At 42.0% G+C, this 13342-nt stretch overlaps 1 protein-coding gene across 10 annotated transcripts in view; it reads left to right on the top strand.

The window, feature by feature from the left end:
* Positions 1-13342, top strand: part of CTNNA3 (catenin alpha 3) — a 566694-nt gene that overhangs the window by 478184 nt on the left and 75168 nt on the right. The window contains exon 14 of one of the 10 annotated variants that reach the window (XM_081862987.1): positions 4521-4730. The exons of 8 other annotated variants lie outside the window; for them this stretch is intronic. In XM_081862987.1, the coding sequence (XP_081719113.1) occupies positions 4521-4556 (36 nt within the window). In that variant the 3' untranslated portion in view covers positions 4557-4730. Of the gene's footprint in view, positions 1-3777; positions 3862-4520; positions 4731-13342 lie in introns of those variants that run through there. One more of the 10 variants, XM_081862977.1, reaches the window with a different exon arrangement.

Raw genomic sequence — 13342 nt, 5'->3', positions numbered from 1 at the left:
TGGGGAACATGTGGATCTTCGAATGTTGTTGGACTGCAAGTCCCATCATCACTGACCATTGTCCTTTCTGGCTGGGGCTAATGGAAGTTGGGGTCAAATAACATATGGAGGGCTGCAGGTTCCTTGCGGATGGGCTAGCTGGTGCAAAGGAGAATGAATGGGAAAGTAGGAATCACAGCAAATTAGTCCAGGTGCCCATGTTTCCCGGATACTGGTGCCAGCTGTTACCTAATCTGCATTAGAATATGCTTAACATTGGCAACTCAAGAAAAAGTCAGAAGAAGTTAAATAATCCAACACGCCATCTGGACATTTCTGTTTCATTGACTTTGTTACGAGAGCTTGACACCTGAAGTGTTTCTGAGGTTTGCTTTAATAACAGAGGGCACACTTCCCCTTACCCTTGAAGCAGAGATCTGGTTCAGAACAGTGCCTCACAAAATGAGCCGAAATAAAGAATTCCATGTATATTGAAAGGAGGTGCATTCATATTCCTAATTAGATACCATCCAATTAGTTGTAAGAAACAGAACTAATACCTGCCTATAAGGCACTTCAGTATCTCTAAATGCTATTTAGGCATAAGCACTGTCTGCAGCAGCCAAGGTGAGGGAAGTAACATGCTTTACAGCCAACTGCTGGGACACATTGACTCCCTGCCAAACACACTGGGCTTCTGATTACACAAGGATCTGAGTACTGATGCGAGCAACAAAATTCTTGATCAAAATATAACTGGGAGATGTAAATGAACAAGGACACAAATTCATGGGGTTCCTTTCAACAAGAAAGGAAAAGGAGAATCTCTCAATGGGAACAGCATGGCAACTATTTCAACCATGAAATGACTGTGGGGTATTTTTTTTTAATTAAAAAAGCTGCTAAAAACAACCAGTCTGCCAAAAGTAATTATTAGCTTAGATTGTCAGTGGTATAGTTCAAAGTTTAAGCAACCTCTCAAATGTGTAAAATGTTAGGAAGCATTGGGGGGAGATCAAAGGCAGGTACTTTGCCCTACTACAGACTCTATTATTGCTCTGCTAGGAGATTTGCTGAATTAGACCTAAACCTTATGACTGGTTCAGAAATGTACCATTTTGTGTTCATTCTGTGAAAGTGCCTTCATGGTTTCCCTACTTGAGTTTTCTCCTCTATACTTGCACATTTTCTATATCACGTTCTGTTAATAGCTTATATCGTTCAAGATAGAGGACAAGTCCTCTTATATATTTGCCATTTATGGCTTGCACCTAGTATAAAAACCAGTCAAATAGTCATACATGGTCAGATTCATTTGCTTCAGGGGTTCATTTCAACAAATCAATCAGACTGCAGACCAGATCTAGCTATAAGTGATTTGAACATTACACTATTAGTAGGGAATCAGTGATAAAGTGAAGCCTGGTTGTAAATTAGTTACATATGTATTTACCATTTTATTGGTAAGTATATACGTAAGGAGCATATGGATTTGACATTGTATTGCTTGAACCTGTAATTCTATGGCAATCTGGCTGGCCTTTTTAATGCAGCAGTTTAACTGAGGACTAAAAGGTTGGGAAAGCAGAGTTCTGGTTCATAGCATTGTTTATGTGGGGTGGCTGAATGGTATCTAGGCAGCTGTCTGTGCTGCATATTATTTGATGCCAGCTGAGTACTGGAGCCTCAAACATGATGCTCTTTGAATACCTGTAAAAGTGACATGGGGTCACCGTCTGGGTAAGATAATGCTGCCAGGGGCTCTGCATGGAAATGAAAAAGCTACACAGAGCAAAAATGACTAGAAATCGTAATAACTCACCACAGGCAGTTGTTTGAACAATATCAAACTGTAAATTCAACAGCAGTCATGAATCAGAGCACACAAAGCTTCTCCGCCCCCTAATCATCAGAATGCAACATTTTGAATTTAATCCTTATTAATTTAAATGTTTGAAATGTTTCTGTGCACATAAAGGTGGGAAAACAGAACCATCCTCTTCCATTGAAATAAATGTGGCAGCTCCTGTGAGCACTTGACTTCTGTGTGTGCTTCAATGATTTCCCAGCCAGAAAAGATACCATATTTACTCGAGTCAAATGTGCACTTCAATTTTCAGAAACTTGAAACCAAAAAAAGTATTTGTAAACGTGTCATTGAATCTAATTCGCACCTTAATTTTTGGAACATAATTTGGCCAAAAAAGGTGAGCATTAGATTCAAGTAAATACAGTAATTGCTTCTTGGTAAAGAGCTATGAAATCTTCTGCATAAGTTTTTGTTTCTGTCAGAATAGAGTTTTAAGTTCCAGGTTTCTATTGAGAGTTATAATTGTTTTAGGATATATCAGTGGAATTCTGGACTGGTGAACCACTGACCAGCTCTTCCATCATAACTTCACTCAGTTTTCAAGGTATTCTAATAGTGATATCATTGTTTGTTTTAGTAGATCTTGTTCTTGTCAAGTTCTTGAGGGCTAGGCCGATAAAATATGATCACGTTACCAGGACTTTGTGTCATTTGTGCTAAACCTCTCCCTTCTTCCTTCACAAATGAAATCTGAAATCTGAAATGTTCATACATTATACAAATTGTAATTGTACAAATTAAGTACATTCTTGCATGCTTGCTTGTCACGTGTTATTTTTCTACTGCTGTTTATAGGAAGGGAATCATAGCTGTCAGCAGTAGAGCATGCATTTCTTACACAGAAAGCTCCAGATCTACACCATTCACTTAAAGCATGTGGCTTCCCCCCAAGAATCCTGGTACCTGTAGTTTACCCCTCACAGAGCTGCAGTTCCTACCAGCCTTAATAAATTGCAGTTCCCAGGGTTCTTTAGGGAGAGCCATAGTGTGGATGTGACCCTTGTTTCAATTCCTGGAATATCCAGCATAGAAAGACCCTGGAGAGCTGCTGCCAGCGAAGGGGAGTTAATGCTGCACTAGATGGATAGTTAGTTTGCCCTGGTATAAAGCAGCTTACTATGAGGAAAAGACCTATAACTCACCCTGATATTTCACTGGTCATTGCTTATAGAGCTACGGACTTTGCTTAACAAAGCTAGAATCTTGTTTTAAAAAATAAAATGAAAACGAGGGGTGTGTTTCACCAACTATTCGCAACAATGCTTGTGCATTGCAGTTTTGGAATTGGGGCATGAGTTCAGCCATGCTAATAACTGGGTAAGACTACTTTAGCTCTTTCCCTTCACTTGTAAGTTCCACGGACTGCGAGGTTGCCTCCTTGTGCTAGGCCTGACCCCATACATTGCTTTGGTGGCTTAAGCTGGTGTTCTTTTGATCCCCCCCCCCCCATTCCTCCTTTGAGTGCGAACAAAAGGGCAGTGCTTTTGTCTCCAGCCCTCTCTGGTCCTGAAATGTTGCTCTGCTACTGTGTTGATCCCTGCCCTTCTTCTTTGCAAGTCTTTTTGAGCCTATTCAGTTTGCTGCCATCTCTATTTTTGTGGCTTTGTATTCAGAACAAGAGATGGTTTTCATTCTCTGATTATAATTACGCCACTGGAGTCAGAGGTTAAGGTTACGAAGGTTGCATCTTTGGGCACGGGAAAGACTTTTATTTTTCTGTCCTCAGTAGTGATAATTGAAGGTTTCATGGGCTGCTTTTTTGTTGTCATGGTCAGTCCACAACGTTTCATTTTGTTCATAGGCTATCTTGCACAACTTACTTACAAATGCCTTATAGACCTTAAAAGAAAGCCGTAGAGTCTTCAAGCGAAGGGAAGCTTAGTTCAGGCAAGTCTGAAAACTCACATACTCTTCAAATTGTTCCACAGCTCAACAAACAGTCTACATATTGATGGCAGTGGATTTCTAGGAGTATTTGTTCTCCAGTGTGGACACTGCAAATGAAAGTTCTTGTAAACAATCATGTGTAATGAATGAATCAATCTGTTTCTACTCCTCTTTTGCATATGTTTACTTGGTCCATTCAGGTCTGTTTCTGCATTAATACGCTATTTATTTTTATCTGAAGTCCACACAAACATTATAATTTAAATACATGTTCAAAAATATATATTCTCTTAATATATGCACATCTAAACATTGCTTGCCACTCCAATCTCCAAGCAGTGAGAGACTCCAGGGATTTCAAGTGCTTACCCTTGGTTTCCTTGGAAGGAAGGTCAGTGGAGACTATGGTGTCTTTAATATCTATGGTTTTATTTACACATATATACAACCTTGAGCATAGGATGTAAGGACTCACAATCTTTTTACATACATATATGCACATGCACATGTAACTCAGCTGGGAGTGTTCCCCCTTAAAAAAGCCCAGGCATACACACAATATTCTGAGATACTATAGCATGTTAGTGCTCCATGTCCTTGATTTAGAGGACATCACAACAACTATTCTTTAATGTTTTTTATACTGTTGTTGGGAACCATGCTGATAGCAGCTCTTTCATGACTACAGTGCTTGCACAGCCAAAGGTAAACATTGCTGGGCTGGACCCTGGTGTTGTGGGTGCCTGTGCTCCTGCTTCCTACTTCTTCTGCCTTTTCGTGGCAGTGGAGAATAAAGCTGGACTTTGAGGAAATGGTGTGATGGAGAACAGTGGAGACTGGAAGACAGGAGGACTTGGTGCCAGAAGTGAGAAGGCAGAGGAGCAAGCCAGAACATCTGCAGCTGAGTGATGCACTAGATATGAAATGAACTCCTCTTCTTGCTTATTTTATATCTATGTATCCAACTGACACAGCCAAGGGAGCTATCTAAGAACAGCACTCCTTGATTCCCACTGCTTAAAAAATTAAAAATCAACTGTTAAGTGGAAGACTCATTGTTTCAGCTAAAATGGCACATTGTTTTGTCCATTGTGTATTGTTGTAACATGCACCAGCACATAGTTTTGCAAGTGAAACCAGGCTACATAATGAATGCTTTTTTTCTGGTTCTCCTTGAACTGTCTGCATTATGTTTGCTCCAATGCTCTTGTTGGGATTTGTGGCTACTCTGCAGAATTAAAATAGATATAAACTGATCACTGTCATGAGATCAAATAGATGGGATTGTGTGTTTACTTCTGGCCAACATTTCTTTTCCTAATCTCAAGAGATAATCAGCTCTTTGAAATATTGCTTCTCCCTGATCTCATAGGACTGGGCTGAATGTTCATTTGAAGCAATTCACTGACCACTTAACAATGGCACAAACTGTCTCTGTTGATTTAATTCCTTGCCTTGACAGTATTTTGGAGCTGCACCAAATACCCACTTGTTTCAATGTTGTGGATAAAAGTAGAGCTTCCAAGGATATTAAAATGTTCTCGAACTTTCCCCGCACTCAGTTTGTTAGCTGCCTTTATCTACCCCAACAGCTGATGCTTTAGCATTGTGTGTGTGTGTGTGTGTGTGTGCGCGCACGTGCGCACACACACACACACACACACACAATTAGATGGTTTTCTTTGTGGTAATGGTGTTCTGCTCCAGCCACAGGGATTGTGTAGTGAGTGTGAAGATGGTATTATATTACATGGCCTATCAGAATATGAGTGAGGGCAGTAGATTTTTTGTTTCCTCCTTTAACATGGCCTCCCCCACTGCGAATTGCTTTTCAAAAATGCCTCACTGGTTCAGTTGCTGGAAATAAGCAGGTTCTGTTTGTAGCTTTCCCATGGGCATCTGGTTGGTCATTTGAGAACAGAATGCTAGACTAGATGAGCTTTTGGGTTGATTCAGCAGGGCTGCTCTTATATTTTTATGTGCAAGTGATAGTGTCAAGATCTCTTTGCTTTAAAGTTCTCTAGAAAAATGATTAGTGGGAAGCTGGAATCTGACTAAATTCATTCTTAAAATGGAGTGTTGGAGGAGTGAGGCTCTACTAGTTTTCAGGTTGCACCTAGGAATGCCAGTTGCAAATTCCATGGCTTTAACATCTGCCAACTTTTTTTTCTCCCTTCCCTGCTGCTTTGTTTAACATGCAGCTGATGAAGAGCTATGAAGAACCCAAAACCTTGCTCAGTATTTTATGAGTTTTTGGTTGGTTCTAATAAATGTATTGCCTCACCGTGGATTTTGGACTTTTTCTCTGTTGGAACAGCATAGCTTCTATACTTTTTAATATGTGGAGAACTATGAGTTTTAAGAAGATCACAGTATACAGTGTGAGTGTATTGTACCTTATACTAGAGCAGTGAGCCAGATTGCTAGATATTATATTGCTTTATTCCTACATTCGATTTATTCCTACACTCAATACAAGAATTGAGCACCCAGCCTGAACTCCCCTTCTATTATATGAGCACTGTAGCAAGACCATAGATTCCCACTTTATTGTCTCTTTATAACACTCGAGGGAATGCTGTAAGAGTGAATCACATACATAATGATAAATTTGCCAGGTAGTGTGTGGATCTGAAGGTAAGGAATTTTCTAAAGTTACTCAGACTTGGTTCAGGCTTTAAATTAAATTGCATACTGTGCAGACATGCAGCAAAATAAGAATTTGGGTAAAACATGTCCCACAATTAGTAAAAAGCTAAATTCCTCCTTAAGGGCAAATATCATCATCATCACACCTTTATTGGCATCACTTACAAACATTCAGAATAAATAGGCCAATGCGATCTCATTGCCATTTCAACAGTACAGTCATTTGCCAAAGGGAAGAAGAGGCGAGTAATCTATTTCACCTCTGTGGGACTCCAGCAAGGGCAAGGTCCTGGAGCATACCTCAGCGGCAGAAAATCAAATAGAGGAACTTGGCTACTGTCTTGGTGAGCTCCTGGTCTCTCCCCTGTAATAAGAAGCGTATAACCTCTGTTCTGGTTTCCATGTTGGGATACATAGGTGGTCTAAGAATTGTTGGCGGAGATCATCGTATATTTTACAATTAAGGGCCATGTGAGCTAGAGCTTCCACCAGGTGGGCATCACATGGGCAGATCCTATCTCCTTCTGCCATACCCGCAAACCTACCCCAAAGGAGGTTAGAAGGATTACAATTGAACCTTAAGGGCAAATACCAGCCACACTACTGAAACTTCCACTTCTGGAAATGAAATGTATGCAATTAAAGGAAGCATATCTGAACCAAACCTGCAAAGTTTCAAAGTGAAGGGGGAGCAGTGAGTGAGTTAACTGGAAGTACAGTGGTACCCCGCAAGACGAACGCCTCGGAAGACGAAAAACTCGCTAGACGAAGGAGTTTTTCATTTTCTTAGCCGCTTCGCAAGACGCATTTCCCTATGGGCTTGCTTCGCAAAACGAAGCTTGCCCTGCAAGCTCCGGGGATAGCGGGGAAGCGCAGCGCGTCTTCCCCGCTGTCCCCGGACCTCTTTTGAAGCAAGGGGCGGCGGGGAGAAGATCGCTTCTCCCCGTTGCCAGCCCTGCAATATCCGGGGACAGAGGGGAAGGCGCGCGCGCCTTCCTCTCTGTCCCCAGAGATTGCGGGGCAGGCAACGGGGAGAAGCAATCTTCTCCCCGCCGCCCCTTGCTTTAAACAGGTCCGGGGACAGAGGGGAAGGCGCGCGGTGCTTCCCCCCTGTCCCCGGACGGTCTCCATAGGAACGCATTGATTGATTTTCAATGCATTCCTATGGGAAATCGTGCTTCGCAAGACGAAAAGCTCGCAAGAAGAAAAAACTTGCGGAACGAATTAATTTCGTCTTGCGAGGCACCACTGTAGATAACTCCATCAGGATCCAGGAAGAAGTAAGAGTGAGGAAAGCTTTGGGGGAAGAACAACTCGATTATAAAAGTCAAAGCACTCCATACCAGGTGCCCTCCATATATTGTTGGACTGCAACTTCCCTCAACCCCAACGAGCATGGCAAATGCCCAGACATGATGGGAGTTGTGGTCTTAACAACACCTAGAGGTAGCATTGGCTACCTGTGCTCTGTACAATCCATCACCAGACACTTTGCTCTCTAACTTAGGCCTGGGGAAGGTGGAACACGATGAGAGGTTGCCGATAGTATACAAGCCAACTAGTAAGTGTAGATCTGAGTAGTTTCCCCACATTGTTTTGTTAAAGTTGTATATATTGATTCTACCAGTGTTCTAGTTAATCTCTGAAAGTTTCTGAAATTGATTTTCGAATTGGCACATGCACAGTTCATTGAGTCTTCATTGTGTGTCTTTTTATCCTTCCCCTCACTGCTTGGTTAAAACTGCACACAGAAGAGTATTGATATGATTGCGGAATTCTCTTTCTCATAACAGGAAAAAATGGACAGCTCCATCAGTCTCTCAAGGCTGTTGCAGCCTTAATGTAGTTTGTACTTCTATGTCAAACTGTAGAGAGAAAATATAAGACACCACATGGTGGCTTCCATAAGCTCCAACCAGCATGCCCATTAGTCAGAGATGATGTGTGATGTGGTCCACTAATATCTGGAGGTCACTAGGTTGGTGAAGTCTCAGTTAAGGGAAGGAGAACAATGCCTCTCCTTTCTTAGAGGGCCCTCTGCCAACTCCTCTGAAATAAGCTTACAGTGGTACCTCGGGTTACAAACACTCCGCTAACCCGGAAGTAGTACCTCGGGTTAAGAACTTTACCTCAGGATGAGAACAGAAATTGTGTGCCAGCAGCACGGTGGCAGCGGGAGGCCCCATTAGCTAAAGTAGTACCTCAGGTTAAGAACGGACCTCTGGAACGAATTAAGTTCGTAACCAGAGGTACCACTGTATTTGCTTAGGAAACAGATGTGGAAAGGTCTGGCTGCAAGGCTGCTGCAGCAATCTCTATTTTGAGTAGAACTAGAATTAAGCACTTTGGACTTGTATGAAACTTGGCACACTTACACACCAAGTCTTTGTTTGTTTTGTTTTTGTTGTTTTGCTATGAGTCCCAGTAAGGGTAGGGAGCATGAGAGAGACAAATGTGTTTTTCTAGTTAACATGGTGATATCTGGGTGGTGCCTTGCTAGCAGGAACCTTTTGAACATTAGCAGTTTTTTCTCAAGTGTTTTACAGAACCTAGAAGACAGGCTAGACATATGTGGGATAGCTGTATCAAAGGTAGCTTTAAAGCAGCCAGAAAGAAAAGAAGCAAAGCTTTGAGATGGAGAGTTTGTCCTGCATCAAAGATGCCAAGTAACTGGCCCCACTTACTTCATGTCAATGAAAATAAAACTGATCCGTTTCAGCTGCTGGCGGAACATGTTACTTCGATTAAAACAGAAGGCTAACAACTGTACAGTATCTTTGAGGTCCAAGTACTATGCTTCCCAGGCAGAGACAGCAAAGGTTGCATTGAGGCACGTTTGCATGAGGAAGCTGACACAGGTCTGATGTTGAGTATCATCAGATGCAGCACATAGCAGGCCAGAAAAAGATGGTTGTCGGGACAGCAGGCACAGATGTGGATGTGATCATTGTGTCTGGCTTGCAGCACATTCCAGGGACTGAGGTATGGACAAACACAGCTGTTACAACAAAGCACATGAAATTACAACTACGTGGGACCCTAGGAGAGCAAATGCATCAAATATGTTTCATGCATTCAGTGGGCATGATGTGACCTTGTTCTTTGTTAGCTTTGGGACACATGGAACATATTTCCTTACAGAAATGTTTCCTCGTGGAGAAATGCATTTCTGATACTGGCAGAAGGCCCAACACATTTTTCTTTTACCAAAAAAATAAAATAAATGCCTTGCTGTCTCATCGGGAGGTGATTTTGCTGCTTTCAGTTCAAGGTGGCTAACTGAGACAGCAATCCCCCCCCCATGTGAATTCCTGGCATAGTGTTGTTTCCAGGAGCATCCTGGCCCAGCCACACAGACAGCTGAGAACATCCAGGCTGCTGCCTGTAGTGGTTGCAATGCCTTTTGGAGGGAGAGGGAGAGGGAGAGGGAGAGGGAGAGGGAGAGGGAGAGGGAGAGGGAGAGGGAGAGGGAGAGGGAGAGGGAGAGGGAGAGGGCTCCACTGACATAGTTAAAAGACAGAAGGGTCACAACAACACCATACAGTGGTACCTCGGTTTACAAACGCTTCAGGTTACAGACTCCGCTAACCTGGAAGTAGTACCTCGGGTTAAGAACTTTACCTCAGGATGAGAACAGAAATCATGCGCTGGTGGCGCGGCGGCAGCAGGAGGCCCCTTTAGCAAAAGTGGTACCTCAGGTAAAGAACAGTTTCAGGTTGAGAACGGACCTCCGGAACGAATTAAGTTCTTAACCAGAGGTACCACTGTACTTCTAAAGCACATTTAACACAAATTTAAACTACATGGCTTTCCCAAAGCAGCTTGAGAACTGTAGTGTAGCCTTCCCAGAGCTACAATTTCCAGCACCCTTAAAGAAATCAGTACTGTACCCAGGATGATTTGGAAGAAGCATTGTGCTTTAATATATGGTTTGGATGTGAGAAAGATTACTGCCATAGAAAATTTGTAATTGCAGGTAAAGTGACACCCCCATCCCAACAGTAATAGAATATACTTCCTTTCTGTAGTCAATGAATGGCCCAGGAAGGGGAGGGGGTGGGATATTTGTCCTAGCCTGACCATATAGGATCGTGGTTGCAGCATAACTTCTTTCCCTCACCAACAGAGAAGTTCACTTACTCCAGGGAGTAGTGGTGTGATATTTTTAAATTACCACAGTTGCAGTGACATTTCATAGAAAGACTCTTCCCCCTTCCAGTGTTCTATTCAATATTGTATTTTTAAACTTTAAAACATGCAAGAAAATAGCCTTGTAACCTCTACAAGGAAAATTTCAACTTGTGTAAAAATACAGAGAAAAACTGTTAAAATGAATGAGAAAACTGCATAGGTTAGAGAACAGTGTCAGAAGTCACAGTATGACATACATTTTTATCATGGCCCTACTGTGGTATTTGACATTTTAAATCCCTACTGAAACAAGAATTGAGCAAATATTGTACAATTGGAAACAAAAAAGGGAAAGAAGAAAAAATCTAATTGCTTCCTGCAAAAATACTGTGGAGAGAGATAGCACTTATAAGGAACACTTTCTGTCCTGCTGTTTGAAAAAGCTCCAAATGAAACTAGAGTAAGCAGGAGCACAATTCACTAGCAGTTACCAATATAAGACAAGCTATTGTTGCTGTATCATCCTTACCGGAGAAGAAATGCTACAAATATTGACATTCATTTTGGATAATGCACTGTGAATCCTGGAAGAGAGGTTGACTATGCAAGAGTTTTGAGGCAAATGTCTCATCTCCCCCAAAAGGAAAAAAACCCACAACCCTACTATATTAATCTGTTCTAGAGATTCTTTTTTTTTTTTTAGCACACCCTGATCAGATCCATACCATTAGCTTCCACAATCTTTTGCACCAGGTGTTCCTAGATAAATTCACTGGGTCAGTGTATTTTGATACCTGGAGCAATATAGGAAGCTGCCTTACACTGACCATTGGTCCATCTAGCTGACTGGCAGCGACTCCCCAAGGTTTCAGACAAGGGACATTCCTTGCCCAACCTGGAAATGCTGAGAATTGAACTGGGACTTTCTGCAGGCACAGCAGATCCTCTACCTCTGAGCTACTTCCTTTCATCAGCAGACGGAGCAGGCCCACAAGCCACCTGGTGCCTTCCCCTCTCTGGTGAAATCCATTATATTTCTGTTTGTAGTAATTGCTTCAAAGTTTGCATCTAAACGCGTACATTGTTTTTGTATACGTATGTGCTCTTTAAGCTGCTTAAAGAGGCGATTGTGTTTAATGGGCTTTTATTTGTGCTTGTGGATCACTTCAAGATGCTTCATAGCAAGTGATTCATAAATGAAATGAAATCTAATATAAGAAGAAGAAGAAGAGGAGTTTGGATTTGATATCCCGCCTTTCACTCCCTTTAAGGAGTCTCAAAGCGGCTAACATTCTCCTTTCCCTTCCTCCCCCACAACAAACACTCTGTGAGGTGAGTGGGGCTGAGAGACTTCAAAGAAGTGTGACTGGCCCAAGGTCACCCAGCAGCTGCATGTGGAGGAGCGGAGACGCGAACCCGGTTCCCCAGATTATGAGACTACCGCTCTTAACCACTACACCACATATAAATAGCCACATGCCACTTTTATGCAAATTTGTGTCCACTTTTATGCAAATTTGTATAGAGTGTACGATGCCCTGTGTGGCAGGGCTGAGGAGGCAGCAGAGGCCCCACTGCTCTTTTCAACCCTGCTGGGTAACAGCTGGGGTTAGGACTCTAGTCTTTTTCATTAGGCTGTCTATTACAGATGTCAAAAGTATGAGAGAATAGTAGATTTTTGTTTTGTAAGTTATAAACCATGTATATTATAAAAGACCTTTAAAGTAGTGAATGTTTCTTTCCTTTATAGGTCACCTTTAATTGAAAGGAACCAGGGAACTTTGATCTGACTATGTATTTCTTGTACCGTTGTGCTACCCATTTTCTAGGCCACTTATCTCAAGTAATGAAGTAACATTACAGTAATCTTGAGATTATGTTTTATAGCACCTTAGAAGTTCACACCAAAATTAAGTAGCTGGTTATCTTCAGAATATTCCTGTAGTACAAGGAAAGGCCTATTCAAGACAAAATATCCACTTAATTCAGGAAGATCTTCTTAATTTAAAGCAGGGTTCATATAGAAAAGGAATATTCACCAATACTGCTGTACTGTATATCCTGATAATTTTTCAGGAGTCGAGGCTGATGAAAATAGTTATCGCAGGGACAAATGTTTTTCTACATGCAACACAAAATGTTTATTTTTTCAAAATGTTTAAGTTGAGAAGGGTGCTTTAAACAAAACTCCTGGGGCATTGCCTAGGGACGAATCATTCTGAAAAAAGTGATATCAGTCTAATCTGCAGATTATTTTCTATTTCCCATCTTGCTCCTTGATTTTGGTTCAGCCTGTTCTGTTAAAATACACATTTTTAATAGTTAAAATGGTAGGTTTGTGTACAATGCATGTATTTTGTACCCAGTGCCCTGTGCACAACCTGCCTTTTGTTTTCCTGACTACACAAACTTCCACCACATCCGTTCGCTCTGGTCAGTGACCTCCGAATACTTGAGGAATCTGTAAATGGAACCCCCCCCCCCAAACTTCATGATTATGGTTCACCCAGGAAAATTATGAGACTGCAGCTTGTGTGTCCTTGAGTCGCGTTTGTTAATTTGCATCCCCCCATCCCAATATCCCTGACATGCATACACCATAAACCAGTATGTTGACACCAACACAATATGTCATCACAAGAAGATGGTGGCTTCAGGGTGTGTCAGCAATGTGAGGAGAGCAGGAAGGTGTGAAAGGATTGGAAAGTTGCAGCAATGGCAGTGCACTTTACTGCATCTGAAGACTGTGGGGAGGGGAGCCATTTCCAGGGCTCCTTGGTGTCAAGGCCATGTGCAGCAGTGAAGGCAGTTCTTTCTTGTCCAGAA

Source organism: Podarcis erhardii (genome assembly GCF_964252035.2).
Source record: "Podarcis erhardii genome assembly, chromosome: 5".
NCBI classification, from domain to species: domain Eukaryota; kingdom Metazoa; phylum Chordata; class Lepidosauria; order Squamata; family Lacertidae; genus Podarcis; species Podarcis erhardii.
The sequence above is the reverse complement of the archived record's forward strand: the minus strand, read 5'-3'. Positions and strand labels throughout refer to the sequence as shown.